Here is a 25,876-nt window from a genome sequence, read left to right as displayed (position 1 = left end):
TATTTCACCACTAACAATGTACTTAAAGGTAGATAGAACAAACCATGGAGAATGAACAGGGGTTTCAAATTTAAAATTTAATATATTTTCCAGGATATAACCTTTATTCTAACCTGAACATCAAATTAAGGGGCCCTGGATAACTCTTTTACTGGCCCAAACACTAAAACTGACTTATTATAATTCGTTATTCTCAATTAGTTGGCAACTAGATACCGTTTTTTACAGCAAGCGACATTATCGCTAGATAAACATTGGATATTATTAGAGAATATGACTTGTAGGGTTAAAGTATGTAAATTAATATACATGTTCAACAATATTATGATTAATTGCTGACAATATTTTAGTTTGCGTAGACTCGTTGCCGTCGATTGATGATCGTCTGGACATTCTGATTCATGGGAAAGTAGTCCGGTCAATATATAGCCCATGATATCAACGCAAGAAATAAACATTTCCAAATACATCGGTGGTGGATGGTTCTGGATATAGCATTGATCTCATAATGTTCGACATCGTCAGTAAATCAACTTACGAGTATAAACAAATATTGTGTGCTGTGAAATCCCAATATAATTGACCTGATCCAAATATTCTAGGATACAACACCAGATCTATCCAAACAATAAAAGCCACATGCCCCCCACCCACCCACCCACGTACACATACATCTCGTATATGAAAGGTATTATGACGTCATCAACAATGCGGAAGAATTTAAAATCGTAATTATGAATGTGATTGTTCATATCCGCATGATTTTATAGGGTTTTTGTAGAAATCTTACAGGATTGTGAGGGTCCTTCAAAATCCATATATTGACGTAGTAGCGATGTTGACCAAAAAAAAATCAACGCGAAATCTAAAGCCGGAAGAATGAAGGAGAAAATACGTTTAATGTTAAGAAAAACATAAAATTAATGATAATCATTTGATGGCTAGTAAAAGTCTCTTAACGGAAATGTTGACAAGACCAGTTCATTCACAAGATCTATTCCTATCTATTGGTAGCTTAAATACCGCGGTCACAGGTTTTAACATTTTGTTTGAGTCGAAGAGAATAAAGGAAAATGGAGTCAATAATATCGACCCGTTGGACTGTTTCTAACACTTGACAGCATAAGTAGTCAATAATGATTAATCTGATGTGGTCTGATTCCAAGGTTTTATCTCTTAAAACCACATCAAAATGATTGCATGAAATTGCTGGTGACGAATTAGAATACATAGGAGGTCGATGGAACCCGATAACTTTTAGCTTCCCGAATTATTTGGCTTTTCTTGGGATCAACGGGATTTTATATGTTGGAGTTTAACGTCTCGTGAACATTTTGAGACTAATATATGCTTTTTTAAGATCACTCCATTGTATACACGGGTTAACATCTTGTTTTATGCCATCCAAACAACCAAGCAACAAGTCAGAACCAACGGCGCCTTCCCTGACTAATGGGAACCGGACTAATATAATTGGTTTGCACGAGCAGTGCAATAGATAATGCCAGTTGTGTCCAGAAGCAAATTGATTAAAGCACAGATCCTATTTCGTTTCAATTCTTATAGTTCAAAATTTCATTTTACTTGTCTTTACAACAATAGGATCTGAAAGAGTTGTTATATAATCCGCGTTCTGGTTGATGTTAGGGATTAGCCAACCAAATGGTCTCTTGTGGCGAGTTCTTGACGTGCTGTTCACGGAACTGTGGATAGACATTTGCAGCGAAGACAAATTAAAAGTTGTTTTTTCCAAATACCCACTTAGTTAATCAAATGTCTGACGGCATAGAGTCAAAAACCTCCCGTATGACCTCTGACACGACCTCCCACTGCAACCAGTCAGATCTTCATGTAATTGAGGCCATTAAAAGTAAAAACGAAACGAAAACTATAGATCTGTATATTAATGAGATTGGGCCAGATTCGAATATAGAATGTTTATGAATGATTTATGAATCAATGCGATAAGTTATGTCGAGAACAAAAATATATAAACTTGTTTACATGGATTAATAACCATCGTCGAATCGTGGCGTTATATCAAAAGTCGAAGTACGTCAATCGCTGCGCAAATATCCACGGAACAAACATGCCAAGTTTTAGAGCGATCGTATCTGAATTATTGGGAGCCTTCGTCTTTTTTCAAAAAGTCTCGTCCCGAAGAACAATAATAATGTGAGCAATGTTTGGGGAAGAGTTCCTGGGTATGGTCGACTAGAAATGACATTCGTTGCATTAAACGAGTTTGTTAGTTTCATATGTTCACACAATATTTCCAACAAAGAGATGTAAGAAATTAAAAACATCAAAGTTCAAAGCGGAGCGAACTCAATAATTGTATTTTAGGCCTTTGAATCTTGATAATTGCAAACATACTGTCCATGTTTTTATATAATAAACGATATTATATTTAATATATCTCATGAAAATGTATATAATTGGCACTCAGTAGTATCTAAATAGTCAATTAAATTCCATGGACATATGAAATAGACTATTTTATGTCTACATAATGACATGCCAAGCGTGGCGACGTGAACAACTTTATTAGAAATGATAATTACATTGTCATCTTTCAGGTGACCGGCCAATCTCGATTATATTTTGAAGAATAAAACTGCTTAATTTTGTGTTAAAAGCCCTTAGGGCCGAGCAACCAACTCAATATACGTGATACGTTTTCAAACAACTTAAACCCGTCAGTCTTCATCTGGAAAAGGATACCGGTGCCCGAAGCAGTATTATACGGTGTCTGGATAAAACTAGTCTTTTATTTTATAAAATAACGTGTATGTGAAATGTACCTTTCGTTATCAAGTACAGCATGTGGGTCTTGCACTGTATAGACCTATAAAGGAACATCAATATATTATCAGAGCCATATTTCACAAATCACTAAATTAGATTTTAACTTAAATCAAAATGAAATTTTAAATTTATGTGTTTCACGAAGATCGATTGTAACCTAAAATGCCATACTAAACGATTTTAGTTAAAATAGCTTGCGCCCGCGCAGTGCACAATTCCGGCGAGGGCTCTTAGGATGTAAGCATAAACGCTTCGAAACTGAAAACTGTTGCTAATGAGGAGAGTTTTATACGTTGTAGCAATGTCTGCACATAGTTAAACAGTCGTAGAGAGATGAAATAAATAAGTTTATTGCGTATTATTCGTTTTGAAATGTAGCCGTAGACTGGCCTTGAACTCGCAGGCTTCAATGGAAATAATAATAAATAATAATAAATTCATGATATTAAAGTTTAATTTCAAGTATGCCTATAAAATGTTTCAATAAACACATTTGAGATTATTGATTTATCTTTTTACAAATCATCATAACCCCAAAACCATACGAGTAAATACTTTGATGGCGTGTCTAGTATTATAGGACTGTAGGCCTTATTAACAATTTTAAACAATTGTAGGCTTACAAAGATATTTTTGTATAGACATTAGATATGAAGTGAGTTCAGATTTGTTTTTAGGGTTTTTTTTAGTTTCTTTTTTGTTTATTAATTATTTGAAAATGGTATAATTTATACTTGAATCATATGGTAATATATAAAATAGTAACAAAAAGTTTTGTTTACTGGGGGTTTGAGTTTGTTATTTTTTTGTTCTTAGGGTTTTAATTTGGGGTGTCATCTAATTGCTTATATTGCCTTAGAATAAAATAAACGGGTGGGCGGCAGCTATATTTCCTATGCAATGAAAAGAAATTGAATGAGAATTATTCTTGTGAATGATAGTATGTTAATATTATGTGACCCGGGCCATTGGCAATATTATCATTATTCCAAATATATCTATATGTCGCAATAGATCTCACAACGTAGCTCTAATCAATGTTTGTTAATGTCGTGATTTTAAGTTAGGAGAGGGTGACGGCTGTCCTAAGTTAAAATTGATTTTAGTTAAAATTGTCCCCAAAATAGTTTTGTGAAGCGCCACTATTTTAAGTTAAGATACAATTTTAACTTACAATATTATTTTAGTGGATTTTATCTAAAATGCTTAAAATCGTTTTGTGAAAGGGATCTATCTTAAGTTCGGATGGAATAGTAGTTTAAGACGAGTTTCGGGAGATTTAAGTTTATGTGAAACAAGGTCCAGGTCACCCAACGAAAAAATTTAACAGAAATCTTTAAAGGATTACGTATCCGGATACGCGTCAAAACGACTCAATATTTCGAACTGAAATTTTGACACATGGCAAATACACATTTCGTCTATATTTTAGTGCCTCAATTTCATACGCTCACTTTTGTTTCTGAGACTCTGTTAAAATCCGACACGCTCCTTTTAAATAGAAATATTGCAAGTTTATACAAAACTGACAAATAATGATAAATTCGGGTGTTAATCCGAGAGAATTTTGTAGTGAAGACAATCACACCTCCGCACCTTCTCATTGTGAACTCAACTAGGTCTCTTGTGGGAAATGTGACGGATATTCACTGTCACAGCACTAAAAATTTCTACAATACCAAAAATTCTATACGCTAATTTACTCAATTAGGTCGCCTGTGGGATATGTAACGGATAACAACTACTGAAATTCACTGTCCCAATAACCAACCATTTCTACAATACTAAAATTATCATACTCTACTTTTACATGGACCCGCATTTCTCCCTGCTTACACCCTACTGATCCTTTTGAACCCCAGGTTGGGAAACACTGTTCTCAAACACAATGTCATGTTTGTTTTGTAATCTACTTCCTATAACTTGTCCCTTTCTTCAATGATAAATAAAAACTCTTTAATCAATGATTATATTAAATCAGTGATTTAAATGTTTGATTTACAATCAAATTTTAAAACTTAATTCTAATCGTTGTCGAAGAGAAATTTTAGACTAAAATTAGCTAATCTGACTCTCGAGAATGCCAGACTTAGTGAACTACAAATCTTTAATTAGCTAGTTACTGATTAGACCTAATCACAGATTATTTTAGACACTGTTCGAAAATATGGGCCCTATTATTTTTTAAACAGAGTGGCACATATCTATTGTTAAACTACGGTGATATACATCTATTGTTTGAACAGGGTGGTACACACATATTGTTTAAACAGGGTGGTACACGCATATTCTTTAACTATAGTGGTACACACCTATTGTTGAAGTATAGAGGTGCACGCTGTGGAATGTATGTTATATTGTTTAAACATAGTGTTACCGATCAGTGGTGCACACCTATTGTTTAAACATAGTGTTACCGATCAGTGGTACACACCTGTTGTTTAAACATATCCGTGCCCGGAACTAGATGCGCATAACAAGACAGGCAATACTAGCTGATATTAAAACTGTAAGTAAATCGTGGGCTGTTAACAATAAGATAAATATTAGTATATGAATAACGTAAAACAAAGAACTGATAAGAAATCTGCTTACATCATCTTAGCTTTCTTCTATCACGCCGGCACCATAAGCCCGCTTGGGACAGACAATTATGACGTTAAATCCCATTTCATATCTTCTGTCAAGGTCAATTCTGTATTCGCTCCATTCAAAGATTTCATCATTTATTTATATTTGGACTTTGTTTACACTTTAGATAGTTTGATGATTTGGTTTGCTCATATGCAATTAAAACTGAAAATCCCTTCGTCCTTAATGAACAAAATAATACACCAATTGTGACGTTATTAGAGGCACTGTCAGTCACTGTAAACAAACCAGCTACACACGCTATAAACATGTGATATTTAATAGACTTCTAGTCATACATGTACCATCATAAACTTCGACCCAACAGCTACTTGGTTACATATAAATAATATTGCTAGAGGCGGCTGTTATAGACGGGGTTATTTCTTCAATAAAACATGTAATTATAGACAGGTTGAGTTCTTCAATAAAACATGTAATTATAGACAGGGTGAGTTCTTCTATAAAACATGTAATTATAGACAGGTTGAGTTCTTCTATAAAACATGTAATTATAGACAGGTTGAGTTCTTCTATAAAACATGTAATTATAGACAGGTTGAGTTCTTCTATAAAACATGTAATTATAGACAGGGTGAGTTCTTCTATAAAACATGTAATTCTGTTGTTGTTGTTTTTAATAAATAAAAACACTGATCGCCATTTATATCTTTCAGACAATATCTCATTTTTCATGGCTTTTGTGTGGTAAAATGAAGTCAGAGTGATTAATTAACATTTAATAAAAGAAAACGATTTCAAGACATCACTGGTAGATAATCCATCATCATGATTCAAGGCGTTTCGTCGTGTCGTGGGATTATCGTCATGATTCAAGGCGTTTCGTCGTGTCGTGGGATTACCGTATTAACACGAAGGATTAAAACATTAACTTAACGGAATTGGCATTTGGGGTAAGCTTCTTGGGGTGTTATTTGTTTTAAGATTATCTAACTAACTGAAAAAAAGTCAATTATAAAGAATGAGTGAATGACAGAATCTGTCGTTCATTCCTTTACACTAAATTAACCATTGATAGTTCGAATTGGAAATAAGAATAGGCAGTAGCGCCGCTGTCCATCACTACATTCCGAATGCCAGTCTTCATTAGCCTGGTTGGAAAAATAAAAATAAAACGTTAAGATTATTTAATTCCATTTGACAGAGAGAAAGTTTAAAAAAACGGCGCAAAACTTTCCAGGTCCCCCCTCATTATTAGTAATACCTACATTGATATTAATTCGTCCCAATCATTACAATATATTTTTTAAAATTGACATAAACGGGTTAAAAACATTCGTAGACTTTTGCCGTACATCTCGTTAAACTCAATAATGATTCATTCGGTAATCATCGTCAATTTGCTTTACATAAATTTGTCCTAGACTGATACAACCACACTATTACAACGTTATAGACATGGTTACCCAGACATTACTGCAACTTCGTTAGGTTTCCTCAAAATGACACTTCAAAATATTATATCATTTTGCACAAGATTAGAGCAATATAAAAATGAAATAGGGTTGGGCGTGCTAGTTTTGTGCGACAACCGGAACATTAAAGACGGGCATATGCCTTGCGGTGGGATATGGGGAATATTTCGTCCTTACAGTGGCGTTTCTGATCATTCGTCACCGAATTGTACCTGCCAAGGGTTCTTTTACGCTTGAACATACTTTTTTATGCACCCCAATCTAACCTTCCTACACCACTCATTAGATTAAATGTTTTTAGGCGACTTTCTGTTTCGCACATACTATTTAATACCCTTTTAAAACTAAACGGCGAAACAAATATCGAGGTGCTTCTGAAAAAAGGGGCTGTTTTTTTTTAATCTCTTGCCGTTAGCGGCATTTAAAATAGTTTAGCATAAAACTAGAAAGATTATTTCGTAATCTCTTGTCAATTGCTTAGAGTATGGAAAATAGTTTTACATACTTCATGATCTTTAGCTTAGGAAACAAAAATCTCTAATTCAACTAAAACCAAAACAAGAACAACTTTATTTTCTTGTCCTGGTATCTACAAAATGATTTAAAATATGAGGTCAAAATTAATAGCATAATCAATAGTATGTTGAATACAATCACAGTATAACCGCTAGATGGAGCCACGGGGAGGGTTTCATTGATACGTTTAATGAAGTGAAAGACAAATGTGATGGATTTGAAATGGGATATAATTGAATTATTACATAGTAAAGAGATATCTATGTAAAATATGTAAATTGGTAAATGTGATGACTCGAATTCTATGAGACCATTATCCAGTCTGTAAATATCCCCTAACTCTTATTGGGATGGAAATACAGCTTCGTAATTAACACTCGGCCATTCCTCTATTTAGATATACAACCACTGCGTTCAGCCATTGTTCCAACATTTCAATAAAATGTCTAGCTGTAGTGTCATGGTGTCTTTGTTTAGTGCGATTCGGCCTCAGATTTATGTTATATTGGATTAAATAAAATCATTAAAATCTAACAGCCCGAGGCTCGTGTTTAATGGAATGTATGTTTGCTTTCCTCTCTCAGTAAAAGTTGTTTTCAAAGAGAACAGAGATACAACCTAATAAAAAAACATAGGTTGGATGACCGAATACCGCGAGTTCACTCCCCGTATAGCATAGATCAACACAGAACTTCGAACTTCAACTGTCTAGGGTTATGTTACGTGCATGTCAATATGGTTATGGAAAGGCCACGGTTTTTGCCACCTCAATGAAACTCGCGTCTAGGAATTCCAATGATTCTATTGTGATATGCAAATGTGTTTACGGATGGACCTCGCGTTTCGTACCCTCCGAAAGACTAAACAACCGTGTCGTTGTCATAGCCACAGTACCCCTGATCCAGGTAAGCCCTACGTGGTAGGTGTGAGTTTTTCTCCCCCACCCCCCTTTGGAGTTTAGCGCCATCTCTCAAATGGAAAACTTCATTAGATACTAATGCGGGTTTTAACTGTTCAACCAGTGTCAAATAGGGTTAGGTTAAGTCAGATATGCTACAAATCGATCCAAGCACGTTCCACACAGTCCATAGTTCTCGTTAGGTGCGTTTTAACTGTTTTAACTGGGTTTTATCTGTTCAAACAGTGTCAAATATATACCGTTCGTTATGCTACAGATCGATCCGAGCATGTTTCACACAGCCCTTAGTTCTCGGTGCCGGATAGAGTCCCGCCCCCCTCCTGAACCCTTCTAACAATATAAATATGCGTGAAGTATCTTCGAAGGGTTTTTCCACACGCTGTAAGCAGAAATGTTGTTGGTTTTTGGCTTTTCCGCTTTCATCCGGACGATGGCTGATCAACTTGCCACGTGTTCGTTCTGTATTGATTGACGCAATTTAAACCCTAATGTATCATGTTATTATCATAAGTACACTGACGTATGTGTTAGAAATGACAAAATAACCCAGAATAACTCACAGAAGCCTCACAAAAATTAATGATCTTCTCTTTACGGCATCACAGCCTTACTAAGTCTATAATAATATCTAACAGTGCACAACGTAAAATAATTAATATTATGATGACATTATTTATGATTATTTTAGGCAACGAGACCATAAAACTGACACCGATTTATAAACATGGGTTTGAACCTTCAATCAACACATTATTTTGAGATACAGACATCTACTTCTGCGTTATTATGTCGGATAGATGGCGAATCAGCGAGTAAGACGATGGATCCCACACGATTGATCCCACTTCTGAGAAAGTGCATCTAGATTTTGCAGTCAGTGGTGCATGAGGAGGGCCATTTATAATTTATAATTTAATTAGTGTCGTCATTTCAAATGAAGAGGGGCCAACAATATTGTCCAGAAACCATAATTATGTTGCATCTCTCTCTCTCGGTTTAAGAGTTATTTTTGTGTTTTGTTTTATTAAATATTACTAATGTGCAACTTTCAGCAAATATATTTATATTTTATTCAGGGGGCGTAATAGATGTTATAGTATTACATGTTTATAACATATTATGATTGAATAGTATCGCCAGTCCTGTAAGACGATCTCACGATCAATTCGCCTTTATAAACCCTTGAGCAGCTAACATCATTATACGATTGTTTATTTTTTGTCTTTTTCTAGATCTTATTTATGAACGATTTCTAACATCAAGTTTTTCTTTTATCATCATACCATCATATTGTCCTTTACATTCATCCTGTAGAAAAACATTGTTGATAGACATTTGAATTCGATCTATTCTATATTTCAAATATTGTACATTTGTCAAATTAAAATCGTTTACCAATAATGCCACTGGTTGCCATGTGAGTAATTTGAATTCCTTACAAAGATGAACAATGCTAAAGGTGAATCTCCATATATGCCTCCAAAACTGGTTCCGGTCCGTTCAGTATTTTCAATGACATGATTAATTGAAAATTCTCCAGCATTCGACGATATAAACACCACCTGTAAGTGATGGATAAAACACCATGCTATAAAATAATGATTGTATTCTCGTGTTTAGTAACTTGTGATGGGCACCTTTTTTAATCTGATTGAATGCAAACCGGAAGATTATCTACTGTTGATAGTTTGGTTTTGTTCTCTTAATTTAACGTTAAAATATCTAGTTTGATTTTGTACACTACGTAAGACATCGACAGGTTTTCAGGTAATTGTATGCTATGCCTGTCATGTGATTTATATAATTGTATGCTATGCTTGTCATGTGATTTTTGTAATTGTGTGCTATGCCTGTCATGTTATTTATGTAATTGTATGCTATGCCTGTCATGCGACTTATATATTTGTATGCTATGCTTGTCATGTGATTTTTGTAATTGTGTGTTTGTGGTACTAATGTGATTTATGTAATTGTACGTTATGTTCGGGGTACTAATGTGATTTATGTAATTGTATGCTATGTTTTTGGTACTAATGTGATTCATGGAATTGTACGTTATGTTCGGGGTACTAATGTGATTTATGTAATTGTATGTTATGCTTGTCGTATGATTTATGTAATAGTATGCTATGTTTTTGGTACTAATATGATTCATGGAATTGTATGTCTGTGGTACTAATGCGATTTATGTAATTGCATGCTATGCTTGTCATGTGATTTGTGTAATTATCTGCTATGTTGTTGGTACTAATGTGATTCATGTAATAGAAAGTTATAATAAATTATGAATTTGGAGAGCGCATTTCTTTCCAGTACACTGCTTAAGAACGCTAGTCATATATTTGCTTGAAAATTAATGTCTTTAACTGTCACTTAAAAGTGTTCAATGTTTCGGATCTTTTGGGTAGTCTGTTCCATAAAACTACACCACATCTCAGAAAAGCACAACCTCCCTACTTGGTTCTTGATTTGGATGACACTGCCAACTGTAGTTGATCGGCTGATCTTAAAGTACGCGATGGTTGATAAAAGAAGAACAGAGCTTGAAGGTAAACTGGGCCGGGATTGTGGATTGCTTTGAAAACAAAAGTTAATAACTTGAAATTTATTCTTAAGAATGGGAGCAATATATTCACGGATATTTGTGCGAGTGATTAAGTCTGGCGGCAGTGTTCTTCTTTACACACTGCAGGTAATCAAGCCGTTGGAGATTTACACCGTAAAGGAGACTATTACAGTAGTCCTATTTAGATATAACGAATGCCTTAATCAAACGTTTCGTGGAGTCCGAATCGATATATTTCCTAATTTGGCGGATATTCCGTATTTGAAGGTAAGCAGTTCTGCAAATATTACTAAGATTTGTTTCTAAATTAAATTGTGAGTCAAATACGTCAAGATTTCATGCGCTTGTGTTGGGAATGGGATTGATTGTTGAGTCACATACAGTTAGTTGAAACTGTCCTAATTTTGCACATGTTCACTTTGGACATATTTTCAGAATTCGGTCTTGTCTTCATTGAGTTCCAAGAGATGACTGGTCATCCAGCACTTAATATCTTCAATACATCTTGAAAGTGAATTGAAAACATTTTGGTTGTTTTCGTTCAGTGGACGGAATCCCGCTGGTTATCGTCTGTGTAGAGATGGAAAGAAACACCACGTGATCTAGGTATGCCTCCTACAGGTAGAGTGTATATAGTAAACAGTATGGAACCTAAGACGGATCCTTGTGGAACTCCCAAACCAAACTCAATTCCGACTTTTATGACCCAACGCCATTGGAAAAGACCAGGGGGATATGATTTCATCCATAAGATTATTCCTATCCGCCTTTCTAGAGTTTGGAACAGGAAGTCGTGCTGGATCATCGTACTAAAGGTAGCTGATCAGTCTAATTAAACCAATATGGCTGCCCGTTAGAATCAAGATTCTGGAAAATGTCATTCTGGACATATAATAATGCAGATTGTAGGCAGATTGCATCACCTCTCCAAGTCCATTCTGCCGCATATGATCTCGTAATCTTGATGCGACAACTCTTTCAATGACCTTGGAAACATAGGGTAGAGTTGATACTGGGCGAGAGTTCTTGTAAACGTCTGGATCTAGTGATGCCTTTTTCAATAGGGGTGTGATCAGTGCCTCCTTTAAACGTGCTGGCATATCACATTGGGACAGTGAATTGTTCACAAAATATTTGATAAGTGGCACAACACTACTTACGCATTCCAGTAAGGGCCGCGTGGGATAGGGGTCAGGACTGCAAGACTGCAAGACTTTTCTGGGCTCTTCAGGAGCACTGTTGTAACTTCTTCTTCATTTGTATATTTGTAGGATTCTGAACATGATGTATTGATGGCTGACAAAGGTGACATACAGAAAGGTTGATCGAGCTTGACTTGGGGCCATCTCGTATTATCAGAATCTTGTCAGAAAAGAATTTTATAAATTAATTAGCTAGCTGGAAGGGATGTCTGCATCTTAAGAAAAAGAAGTGTGTTTCCAATATTAAAAACCTCCCCCCTGATCTTAATTTAGATCATAAATAGTCTGTTTCAGTTAATTGATTCACAATTGATTTCTTTCTTCTGCATGCATCTGACGATGTACAGTAAGATTAGTCCTTCTCATCTGCCTTTCAAGCTTGCGGCGATGCTGCTTTGCTGAGCTTATTTCATCAGTGTACCAAGCTGTATGATCATGGACACTAACTCTCCGAACTTTAACTGGAGCATGCTTGTCCACAACCAACCGTAGAGCATTGTTATACAGATCAACAGTTTCAGATACTGGTAGACTACTATCAATATTATCTATTGAGGTTTTCATATCTTTTGTAAATGAAGCAATATCTATGACCTTCCACTCCCGACATTGAATTTCCCTAACCGGTCTATGTGGTTTACTGATATTAGTTGTGAATAAGATAGCAGTATGATTCAACAAAACTGAATGACATAGGTTAATTTAATTTGATCTTGATATAACAACATCAAGAATATGACAGTTCTTATGGGGTTGATAATGAACATGTTGTATTAAACCTAGGTTTTCAAGAAAAGACAGAAATCTAGATGTATTCCTGTATGTTTTCACATCAATGTGAACATTAAAATCATCACAGACAACCAGTTTTTCAGTGTCATTGTCTAGAGAATCTGTTAAATCACTAAATTCCGAAAAAAACGTTTCAAAGCTTAAATTTGATGCTCTGTATACCACATTTAGTTGAATGAGCTGACGATTAACCACAAGGGTTGAATGAGCTGACGATTAACCACATGTAGTTGAATGAGCTGACGATTGACCACAAGCTTTAGGGAAAGTATATCAAAAGAGGTTGGATTTAAATTACCGAACAATCAATGTCTGTTTAAAAACAACTGCACATCCGCCGGCATTTCTGCCTAACCTTGGGCTGTGAACAAGTTTATATCCAGATGGAGTGACCCTATCGATAGCGATCTGATCTCTGTCATCAGTCTTCATCACAGATTAGGTCATAGATTGATTGTGGTTTATCAACAAGATGGGAAGGAGCTTTAGCTGATCTCGCATTTATAAGTCCAATTTTTAGAAGCGGGTTCATGACTTTATTTGAGTTTTTATTTTGTAAACTGTCTGCTATGTTTGTGATACTAATGTGATTTGTATAACTGTCTGCTATGTGTTTGGTAGTAAATGTGATTTTTATAATGGTATGCTGCTCCCCCTAGGCGTTTGTTATGCAAGACATGTTATCTTTATCTTATCGATGGTTATATTGCTCTCTTGAGAGCGCCTAGAGCCACGCCCTCTAAGTCAAAACATGTTTTGTTTTTTTGTTAGAAGGGCAATTGTTCTTTCTTATAAAATAAACAAAATAACTTTAGCAGAGTTATGTAGATGTAACAGACGCGAAATAAACCGTTGAGAAATTGTTGCTGAATTATTTCGAAACTGCCTACTCCTTCGGGATTATAAAAATTTGCATTCAATGAATGAATAAACACATTCATCAAACTACACGGAGGGACTATTTCTATGATATTTACCACACTTAAAGGTTTTATAGCTGGGCTAAAGATGCTTATCTAATAGATGATACAAAATAATATGACGTTAAATACCTTCCAGAACATTTAATAAACAATAAACGTTGTCATATATTTATTTAAAAGCCTATGAAGATGATAATGTGTATTTTTCCTGGACCAGCAACAGAATATGGAATGGAATGGACTTATTGAGGAAATATCTGGGTTTTATACATTGTTCATAGAATTTGTGTCTATAGGGAGATAATATTTTGTTGTTTTACAGACACCATAAGTCTTCCGGGTAATAAAATTAAATATGGACATTATGAGTAGACACACATGACAAGTGAGTTATGCCATCCGGCGGTTACAGCTAGATATCGGTTCCATTTTGATGAGAGACGCGGATACCAAAGTCTGTTAGTAGTGTGAGTTTTTAGATATATTAAACCCAAATCTAAGGCCGATAAAATCCCGGTTTTAAAATCAGTAAGCACTCAACGAGCTAAGTGATGCCACATCTGAACGAAGACCAACGCAACAACGCTATCGGTTGGTTACAAGCAGGTGAATCCCAGGCAGATGTAGCCAGGCTGCTGAATGTTTCCCAGAGTACCATTTCTTTCCTTTGGGATAGGTACCGACAGCGAAGTTCAAACATACCCAAATTCAGACCAAACAAGAGTGACCCCACCTGCCCCGGATCGTCCATTCGGTTACGTCATTAGAGGAAACGGTTCACGACAGGAACCTCTACTGCAGCAGCAATTCCTGGACGGCGTAGGATCTCAGACCAAACAGTCCATAAACGCCTACGTGGAACCGGATTACGAGCCAGGCGTCCCCTTAGAGCTGTTGTCAAATCCTACTTCAGTGGGTTGAGACACACAGGGCATGGTTACAGCAACGCTGGAGAACAGCTTGATTCAGCGACGAGTAGCGGTTCCTGTGCTGTTGCAACGAGGAGATGGTAGAGCGAGGGTATACCGACGACGAAATGTCACGATGCGTTTCTTTTTTTGAAGAGTATTTATGTAACTTTTCAAAACAGATTCAGTAATGAGATCTCCGAGGCATTCCGTTCCCTGTCCCACGTTTTCGCATTACCCCATAAATCATTCAAGTGATATATCTTTAAAATGTGGTAGTTGTAATCGTGTAAATTGACCTAAGCGTCAACAGAAACTGCAAAAACACAAGACGTCACCACAACTTTGACGTCACATAACTTATCTATTTTTGGTGATCGTTTATCGTCATGTGATCTGTTGTATAATTTCAGGCGCAGATACCCCCCCCCACCCACGACTCAGTCTCAATTTGGGGAATCCAGATTTGGAAATGATATCTAAAGCCTTCCATTTCTTCGTATCTTCTCGATTCCAAGTCATGCCCTTTTCGCACCCTGCTCCCTCACATGCTCAAAATCGCGAATCCGCCCCCCCCCCCACCAATTTCTCTATTAAAACCGTTGCGAATTGTTCCCAGATCTTTGTATTCATTTTATATCTTTTTTAATATCAACATTTTATTTTAAGATAAAACAATTTCAGATAAAGTATTTTCCTCGTAGAAATTATCATCCATAAAACACAATTTCAGATAAAGTATTTTCATCCACAATTTGTCATTTAATTTTCTTCATTCGTTTCTTTTTTCTAAAAAAATCCGATCTTTTCGTCGAAATTAAATTCATAAGAAAATCCTGTCTTTTCGTCGATATTAAATTCATACAAAAATCCTGTCTTTTCGTCAAAATTAAATTCATACAAAAATCTGTTTCAATTACAAATTATTGACAATGAACATACTCTGCACATACCATCCAGTTATAAACATAATCATTTATTTATTATTTACAATTCTATGTTCTCACCCAGGTAAATTTCACAGAAATCAATCATCAGTTCACAGCACACGAACAATCAACGCCGTTTGCGATCTTTCCGAGTCATTACAGGTGGTCGTAGAGAAATGGCGATGTTTGGCCATTTTAAGTTTTAACAGATCCATGAGTGTCAATCTGAAATCTCTACTCATCGAGCAATATAAGATGAAATTAACCCCATTGTTAATTAACGCTACCATATCCATCAAATCACCCAATGGCATGTAAATATTCTGGAAAAACCCCTTTGACGTCACACTAATAATTATCAATATACCTTGTGGTAGTTCCGTTACTAAAAATAGAATTATCACTATCAACAACATCCGGGTGGTTCGGGAATTATCCATTGGTCGACTAGCGAAGACACTCGAGCAGGATAGTTTTCGTTTCTGGAATTTAAGTTTTGATTTAAGAGTGTAAAGAAGAAGGCCACCATAAATAACCATAAGAATGCAAGGTAAAAGTTTTGCCATAATGCTGTACAGCCAAAGGTTTAATAATACGACCGGTCTTACTTCAGAGGTTCCCAATTTCAGGTCCTCCATTACATAAACTGTTTTGTTATTGATGGTATATGGATTTAACTTATTTGTAATATAGTTCGGTGTTAGACCGACGGTTGACAAAACGTACACAAGACATACTGATATCCGTGCGCGAATCAATCGTCTTATCCGAGTTAAATTACCTTTGGCCGGGGAGTACAGGTGCTTATAACGGAATATGGCTAACGTCACACCCAGCCATATCGACACGGTGTGCGTCGTCGCAGAAAAATTAATATGAAAAAGCATGAACTTCATCCAACCAAAACTGTTCTTTACCTCAGATAATTCCCACGGTGAATGTAGTATATAAAAATTGAGAGCGAACGGAACGTACGAGATCATCGTCAGCATGTCCGATAATGATAAAAATGTTAGAATACAGTTAATCGGTGTGCGCATATGTTTTTGTGTCAAAACTGTTACGTTTATCAGATTCATTGGAATTCCAAACGCGCACACAATAACACTGAGGTACCCATGGATACCAGAATACCACATAGATAACGATTCCAGGGCGGGAATTCTATAAAAGTCGATGTCTGGATCACTGGAATTCATGGTGAATGATGATGGTGGGTCGGGTCGTTGAGTTAGTTGTTAAGGTCAAGGAGATGATTTACGTCTGCACCTCCATCTTGTTTAGTGCCTGAAAATATAGAAAGTTAAAATTATTTCATATGAAAAAATACGCGTACCTTTTCACCTGAACCTCCCATATAAACAAGAAGTGACATCGGGTGTTCTAAAAGAACAAGCCTGTGGGCATACTTACAGCTAAGTAGATAGATTATATAATCCTTGAGTGGAATTTAGTGACTGAGCACATTAAAAACACAACACAATTGGTAACGATAAGAGAATACTTGTCGAAACGTCGTGCTATATGTGTATAAACCAGTGATTGTTTTCAATATAAATTGTGTTGTGTTTTTAGATAGATTATAGTCTGACCTTGGATTTCAGAAGCTGAGGTTACTTAGCAGAATGTAACTTCGAGTCAAACGGATACCAGCAACTGGCAATATTCTGAAAGTTTGATCTCTTAATGGATCAGTCCAAAATGGTTCAATTCCATTTCGTATATGTATCCCGAATTTAAAATGTGTCCAAATTCATCAACATCCTGTCTAGACGATATAAATGGAAACTGGTCAAAAGCACATCATTTAACAACTATAATCTTCACGACAATATTTCGGTTGTTCGATATAAACGAAGCTAGAAAATTATCAACCGACCACATTTAAGCAATTTAATTAGCGGTACAGAAAATTACTTATCTCCGAGAAAATGCAATAGTCGGTGATTGGCTTCAATTAGATGTATTCGCAAACATGACGGATATTTAAAGAATGTATATTATTCCAATACGTGCCATCTATGAGTATATTATTCCAACACTTGCCATCTATAAGTATATTTAGTTACTAATACAACCATCTGTTAGAGAGGAATTTAGATCATTTCACAGACATCCAGAAAAATACAGGTTTTATAATAAACATATCCATATAACAATCTCAAGACCTAACGTTCAAATAGCGAGAAAGAACTCACACACAAACTAGGTCATTTCGGGACTAACATATGGTTTAATTTTATTTCAATAATTCGCTTGCTCGTATGGGTCTTTAGCAGTGGGAGGAAACCGGAGAACCAGGAGAAAACCCACGAGGTTGGACAGGCGACCCTACTCCTTGTCATGTACAACCGGGGAATCGAAACCACGCCAGTTGACTCAACGACAGACTTTATGATACAGCGCGCACACGCTAACCATTCGGCCGTCCACCCCCCCCCCCTTACAAATAGCACATACGATCTGACAAGGAATATCGTCTAGTCGTTCTGATGGGATGAGAAACCCTGGTCCCGTGTACATATAGGCGTGTACGTAAAAGAACTCATTGCAGTTGGAATTCGATGAAGAATAGGCGGATGTGCTGCTGCCCAGGCAAAATGTTCCTCATAACACACGGCACAGTTTATGGCCTTTCATTGCCCAGATCGGTGCAGAAATGTATACATTAAACTGAATTGCATTTACATTTCATTTGCTATTTCTGTTGAACTTCTCTTTACTAACAATAAGAAAAACTCGCTGCTGACAAAACACAATCATACCAATGGTGTATTTCGTGAAACATCAAACAGAATTTATCATTAGGCCTCCAAGTCATGGACACCTGCAGGTATCTATGATGTATCTCGGTCTCATACATTTAAACAAGATTCTCAGATTCAAAACAATGTGTTGTTTGGGGTTTTATCATTTATCAGAAAGTCGATATCGCCTGTTTCCTTGGATTAAAAGGTTTAATGAGGCATTTATCAGAAACTTAATACCGCGTGCTTTTCTGGTTATTAATAAACCGCCTCCATGATATTCATATCTTTTTTCAGATTTATTTCTCTGGGAACGATTTTAATATCCCAGGGAATAAATATAAACATTATTAGTCAATATAATCTTTAAAATACCTACATCCTTACACCGCCTTCAACTGACATCGCGTGCGACCCTTTGTTAGGATCAAATATATATCAATAGAAGTCCATATGTTAGAACATCTGATATCACTTACGCCAAAGATTACAAACTGTTATAGCATTCATTTGATTTAATAAGCTTCTTTATTTCTTGTAATGTCCGTGTAGTTTATCTTTTCGGTTTGTTTGCGTATAGTGCAGTTTTAGTGTTTCAAGTCCGCTTCCTCCGAAGGTGATATCGCAGACAAGTTGTCTTATTTTCTTGTATTACGTTTAGCGCATGCGCATGGGTCTGTCATGTGGGCGGTAAACGGAATACCCGGAGTAAACCCACGAGGTTGAGAAGGCGCCTCTATCTCAAAGCCACAAACTCTCACACCAGGGATGGAAACTACGACCACAAGCCAGAGGTGACCGTCCAGCTAGAGACAAGGGATGGAAGCCACGACCACAAGCCAGAGGTGACCGTCCAGCTAGAGACCAGAGATGGAAGCCACGACCACAAGCCAGAGGTGACCGGCCAGCTAGAGACCAGGGATGGAAACTACGACCACAAGCCAGAGGTGACCGTCCAGCTAGAGACCAGAGATGGAAGCCACGACCACAAGCCAGAGGTGACCGTCCAGCTAGAGACCAGGGATGGAAGCCACGACCACAAGCCAGAGGTGACCGTCCAGCTAGAGACCAGGGATGGAAACTACGACCACAAGCCAGAGGTGAGCGTCCAGCTAGAGACCAGGGATGAAAGCCACGACCACAAGCCAGAGGTGACCGTCCAGCTAGAGACCAGGGATGGAAGCCACGACCACAAGCCAGAGGTGACCGTCCAGCTAGAGCTCTGAGCACTTGGCCACCCCAACCTTAATACGCTTACTATTTTACCACGTATTACGAATTGCGTTATGTACGGATATCAGCTAAAAGCTGCCAAGCTCGTGTTTACTTAAAAGAAATGCCTTTTGGGTTCACTGATAATAACATGCATAATACAAAATAAATTCCTGCAAATCATCCTGATGAGAAAACCATAAAGACCACAATTACTGTATCATATGTCGATTATATTTCATAGAATGTATCATACGTCGACTATATTTCATGGAATGCTAATGTAAAAATAACGAGAAAATGATATCCATTTTATCTATTGATACACCCAAAACATTAACTAAATTATGTGCCCCATCTTCTTTCTTCGATTAATACCATGCTGAGAATTGTCCCTATATTTTTATCTGTATAAATTTTAGTTAAAAAAACTCCGCCAAAATGAAATAGGGTCAATGTCTTATTTCTCTGCCGGGGCATGAGACATAAAACATGGGACATGAGACATGGGACATGGGACATGAGACATGGGACATGAGACATGGGACATGGGACATGAGACATATAGCGTGTTACGAGGGTAATTGTGACCGGACAGCGCCGCGACGCCCAACTATTATCTCGAATTCCATTTCTCAGTGCTTCGTTTACGAGTAACACTGACAAGTGACAACTCTGACGGAAAATACCGAGGCCGTCTCGGCCAACACCGGGATCGCAACCGGGACCCCCTGGTTAGTAAGACAGGTCACATGATTACAACAATGCATCTAATAAATAAGATCCATGTGGAATAGAATATTAAACTGGTCAAAGTAATAATAATAGGTGCTGGCGAGCAGCATGCTTCCAAAACATGTGTCAAAAATGACAGTGATTTTCTAAGTAAAATAACATATTCCTGGTCATCAAATATATTTCAAACAAAACAGCGAGATTTCGGCAATATCAGTTAATACATTGTGACAATTTCATTTTTAGCCCCCTACCAAATCATTAATTATCACTTTCGTCATTAATTACGATATCAAATAAAATATAAAAAATCAAAATGTTCGATTAGTTTTCTTGTATTTTAAAATTAATCAGTTTAGTGATTTAGCGTCCAAAAGCGTCCAATCACACGCACAAACCTTCTCTAATAGATGGCAACTACAAGAAAAAATCACGCTCATAATCGGACACTGTTTTAAACATAGTTCAAAAAGATATTTAAATAATGCTGAAGGGTACCATTTTACGCGAGGCAAAATGAAATGAAATGAAATGGAGCCTACTTTTCTGCATCGATCGCCCAAATGAAGACGGACATACGCCATACAGTGTGCTATGATGACAATTTTGCCCGGACAGCGGCCTACTCTTATATCGAATTCCAACTGTCAAGGGTTCTTTTACGTACACGCCAATGTGTACATGGGATATCGGTTTATGGTCCCATTCAAACGACTTGATAGCTGCCCTTTATCAGGCTCTCCGCCCTGCACGACTGACAAGGGGAAACCAATCCGGAAAATTGCGAAGGGTTAAGCCGAGACCTCCAGGCTAGCGAGCCAGCGTCTTACCTACTGAGTCACCGCGGTCCCTTCCGTAAGGCAACAGTTGGACTTATGAATAACTCTAACTATTGTCTGTTAGAATATCTCACTCTTAAAGACGAGTGAAGTTTGAAACATAATCCTACTTACTTACTTACTTTTAAATGATGAGAGATGTAAATTACCGTTTAAAGTAACTAGACCGCCACCAGTGTCAGGTCATCCGTCAAGCACCACTCACAAGGGAAAAAAGACGCTGGAAAATATTGCGGGAGTGAACTCGAGACCCACGCACTGAACCACGCTACAAGACACGCGCACTCTAAAAGCTGAGCGCTGTACGAAGCATAATTTTAAATAATTAAAAAAATCCTTACTGTCACACCAGTCCCGGAGTTCAACATTGTACCAAAGGCAAGTTTCGAGCTATACATAATATTAAAACAAAATACTAGCTGTGAGCCCCAAGACGAAACATAATTTTAAATAATTAAAAACTTCTAATTTTTTATCAATCACACAAGTACCGGAGAAGAACGTTTTACGAAAGGCGACAATTCGAGTTATACATCATTTTAACACAAGATTCTGGCTGCAGGCTATATGACAAACTCCGTCTCAAAGATGAGCGCTGTATGAAACATAATTTTAAATAATTAAAATCTTCTTACTTCTTTTAATTCTCGCATCGGAGACACTTATTCCAGTTATACACCATTCTTCACACAAAATACTGAATATCCTGTAGCCATTTATCAATCAGTTTAACACAATTATACACCGAGATTTAATAGCTACTTCCGTTTATACAATCTGTATTAATACGACTAGCCAATAATTGAACCACCATGAGTTAGAGAGACTTGAGTTAGAGTGTGATATAATATGGAGACAACAGATAGATATCCTTCACGATCAATATAATAGAAAGAAGTGTGGACGCTAAGACTAATTGAAATAGCTACTGACGTTTACTTTCTTTCAATATAAGTAATATATAATCCAAACGAATCGTGCAATACAGAACAGATCAAAGTTATTATACTTTCAAAACTAGATTCCTCAAACAGCAAGCATGAAATCCAAGCAAAAATATTTTTAAAATTATTCCAGAAATCGCAATCACAAACATCTAAGCAAACTGTTCGTTAAAAATTGATCTGAAGTATTAATTTTACTAAAGACTATTCTACAAATTGCAATCAATAAAATCCAAGAAATATATTCAATATAAACTAAATACAAAATAATATTTAAAGCAATATCAATTCCACAAATTGCAATCACTAAAATCCAAGCAAAATATTCAATGTAAACTAGATAAAAAAGTACTGTTTAAAGCAATACCTATTCCACAAACTGCAATCATTAAAATCTGTTTTAGAATGGACATTGCATCACCTTTACCACCCTATATAAATCTGAATAATGTTGCGAAACATTATATTTAGAGTAAATTTTAACTCACCTATTTATCAAATATTCCACGCGCCGACCTACTTTGAGTATGATAACCTACATGTTTCAAAACCAGAAAGTTCACCAAATACAGCCATTAAAATGAACACACTCTTTGAACTGGTATAATATAGAATGCAGTTCAATAATATATAGTATTACTGCTACTACTATTCCTTTTTTTCATTTCAAACAGGTCACAAAACATTTTGTTATTTAATCGAATAAAAACAATCAAGGCAAAAAAAAAAGAAACAAAACAATAAAAATACTACTGCCTTTGAATTTTGTTAATAGGCAAACCAACTGAACTTTTCCATACATAAGATTTAAAAACAAAATATTCCTATATCTAAAACTTCCAACAAAAGTAGTCTAGATTGTTGAATAGAAGATCGGTCAGTGCATACAGGATGAATATCCTTAAATTCAAAATGTCAATGCGAAGTATAATACAATAATATAAGATTTACCAAATCACAATGACATAACTGTAGGAGCGGTTCCAGTCTTTGATCACATCAGACGAGTAGAATCTAATTGATGTATGTCATCTTGTTTGAATCTGATGACGGTAGTTCAGTAACATATATGATTGTCTTCTGATATTGAAATCTGTGAATACTTGTTACAACATATAGACAGTAAAGCAACAGGAATCAACATATTGAAATACCTGATGTTGCGATCTCTCAATCCATATACCACGACTTGAGAGAGATATCAGCCTATTGAAAATCGTTTATTTTCATACAAAAACTATACCCAAAACGCGCATGGTTATAAATTGTGTATATGTTTTCAATCAGTAAGGATATTGTTCTGGCACAACTACACAACATCGAATATCTATAAATCAGAGTTTTACTGTTTAGTTTACTTTGTGAACATCATTAGTTAGCTGTGTGTCTTAATTATAGGAAACGTTGGATCAGTTGATTAATATGGCTTGGTCGTTTCAGTTGCACGTGATTTACACATCTATATTAATTACATATAATATGCAATGATGTAGTGTTGTGGATACGCTTGGGCATGGCGTTCCTAGTGTCGGATTGAGATGAAGAGAGGCTGTAGGCTCCTCCTAATCCCCCACCCTCACGACTAGAGGTCGTAGGCTATTCCACGTAGGAGGCTCCTCCTAATCCCCAACCTTCACGACTAGAGGTCGTAGGCTATTCCACGTAGGAGGCTCCTCCTAATCCCACACCCTCACGACTAGAGGTCGTAGGCTATTCCACGTAGGAGGCTCCTCCTAATCCCCAACCCTCACGACTAGAGGTCGAAGGCTATTCCACGTAGGAGGCTCCTCCTGGTCCCCCAACCTCACGACTAGAGGTCGAAGGCTATTCCACGTAGGAGGCTCCTCCTGATCCCCCACCCTCACGACTACAGGCCGTAGGCTATTCCACGTAGGAGGCTCCTCCTAATCCCTAACCCTCGCAACTAGAGGTCGAAGGCTATTCCACGTAGGAGGCTCCTCCTAATCCCCCGTTTGATCTATTTGATGAAGTCAACTTCAAGATTGGTCAAAGGTCGGGAGATGTAAACCGGGATAGCGCTAATCCTAACCCTAACCCTGGACCTAGCCCTATCGCTTGCCCTAACCCTAACCTACAATCTGGCCAACAATCACATGCCCTACCTTATTTACATATTGACGAAAATTGAGTTCTCTTTAAGAAATTTATCTAGCCTCTAATTCCCCACTCTGACGACTAGAGGAAGATGAAATTGTTTATTTTAAACACAATTGATCATAGCCGAGGACTGCGGCGGATTTTTAAGACTACTGTGCGTGTAAGAAAGGCATATGACAGTTTCATGATATTATACAACTTGGTTGGAGGCTCCCTAGATCGGGATGGTTTCCACCAGTCCGCAAATATTTCATGCAGGTCCGTCTAGAGATTTTTAATCTGCCAGTGCAAAGCTAATTCTGGGCTCGCTCACCCTCCGAGAGTAGGGGGATCCGATTATGAGCTCCCAGGCACGAATAACGGCCAAAAATATTTATGGCCCCCCAGGGACTTCATGTACCGACCACACCCAAGTATATCCAAACTTAAAATTAAATACCTGATGTTAGGATATGTTTTGTTTCCACATTTAAAAGTAAAATAAAAAACCAACACATTATCTACGACTGTCTAAACACTGAGGTTTTATGATTTTGCTTCGTCTCAGTATTTTTAAGTTATACCCATCTTCATTAGCCCAGTCGCAGCTGAACAGTAGTCATTTCATTTTTAAGTTATAAAACAAAACCCACAAATATATACATTTAAATGAAGAAAGAAATGTACTATACACTTTAAAACGTTTTACTGTATTTATTATTTATAATTCACTGCCATGATAATATATTATTCTACGTATAATTGTATAGCTCATGTATAATTTTTATAAGTATTATAACAATTTATATGCATTATAAAACATTAGATGCTCTTTTAGGGTAGAATGAAGAAGTGAAAGAAGCAGATTTTTATAACTGGACGGATTTCTTTTTTTGTATATCTATTCAATGACTGATGGGTGGGGAGGGGTAGGGACTCAGGGTAACATGCGTTCCCTTCCTCGTGTACACGCTGCCCCTGTCCCTTATTTATCCCACAATTAACAGGTAAATACACTAATTACTTTCTTATAGAGTGTGCTGTTTAGTTTACACAAGATGAATTACATAAAACGGGCATTATTCAATGCAGGTCGTTCTTAAGGCATTAATATAAATTATTAATTGGACATTAATTAATATGACAAGACCATAGTCAACTCTGGGTGTCATCCATATTCTAGATTTTGTTTATTATCTTAACAATGGTAGCAATGACAATCGAGGCTACACTGTTCTTCAGAGTGACGTGATTTGACTATTCTCTTTTCATTATCTGTTTTGTAACTATTATAGCGAGCATTGTCAGCTTTTTATCTAATCTTACATAATGGTCCTTTAATATGGATTACATCTTGAATGTTCAATCATAATACTCATCTATGTCTCAAGATATTGATCTAAATCCTATTCAAATATTTAAAACAAAACAAGTTATTTGTCTGTGTTTTGTGTTTGTTTAGCTATTCAGTGAACTACGGCTGTATTTGAAAAGCTCTGGGAGCATAGTAAAGATATTAATCACAAGAGTTCTATTCTTCATTCGTTGAGTGTTTAATCTGAAGAGCTCTTGAATAGTATAATGGTGTATTGTTACAGAAGAACATGATTACAAGATGTTATCCACTGCTACCTAAACCTGCTACGGTAGTTCCCAATAAGGGGCATTCAAT

At 36.6% G+C, this 25,876-nt stretch overlaps 2 protein-coding genes across 4 annotated transcripts in view; one reads left to right on the top strand and one right to left on the bottom strand.

The window, feature by feature from the left end:
* Nucleotides 1–25,876, top strand: part of LOC126827736 (coiled-coil domain-containing protein 115) — a 319,045-nt gene that overhangs the window by 131,706 nt on the left and 161,463 nt on the right. The gene's annotated exons all lie outside the window — the stretch shown is intronic.
* The window catches only part of LOC126827161 (G-protein coupled receptor dmsr-1), a 52,293-nt gene continuing 41,821 nt past the window's right edge, over nt 15,405–25,876 (bottom strand). The window contains exons 1-2 of one of the 3 annotated variants that reach the window (XM_050556395.2): nt 23,059–23,215; nt 15,405–16,917 (exon numbers count right to left, since the gene is read on the bottom strand). In XM_050556395.2, coding sequence (XP_050412352.1) covers nt 15,741–16,829 — 1,089 coding nt within the window. In that variant the 5' untranslated portion in view covers nt 16,830–16,917; nt 23,059–23,215 and the 3' untranslated portion in view covers nt 15,405–15,740. Of the gene's footprint in view, nt 16,918–21,798; nt 21,956–23,058; nt 23,216–25,876 lie in introns of those variants that run through there. The other 2 variants (XM_050556394.2, XM_050556393.2) reach the window with 2 other exon arrangements.

The sequence above is a fragment of the Patella vulgata genome, chromosome 7 (assembly GCF_932274485.2).
Source record: "Patella vulgata chromosome 7, xgPatVulg1.2, whole genome shotgun sequence".
Lineage (NCBI taxonomy): Eukaryota > Metazoa > Mollusca > Gastropoda > Patellidae > Patella > Patella vulgata.
Note: the sequence above shows the minus strand (reverse complement) of the source record. Positions and strands in the feature narration are given on the sequence as shown.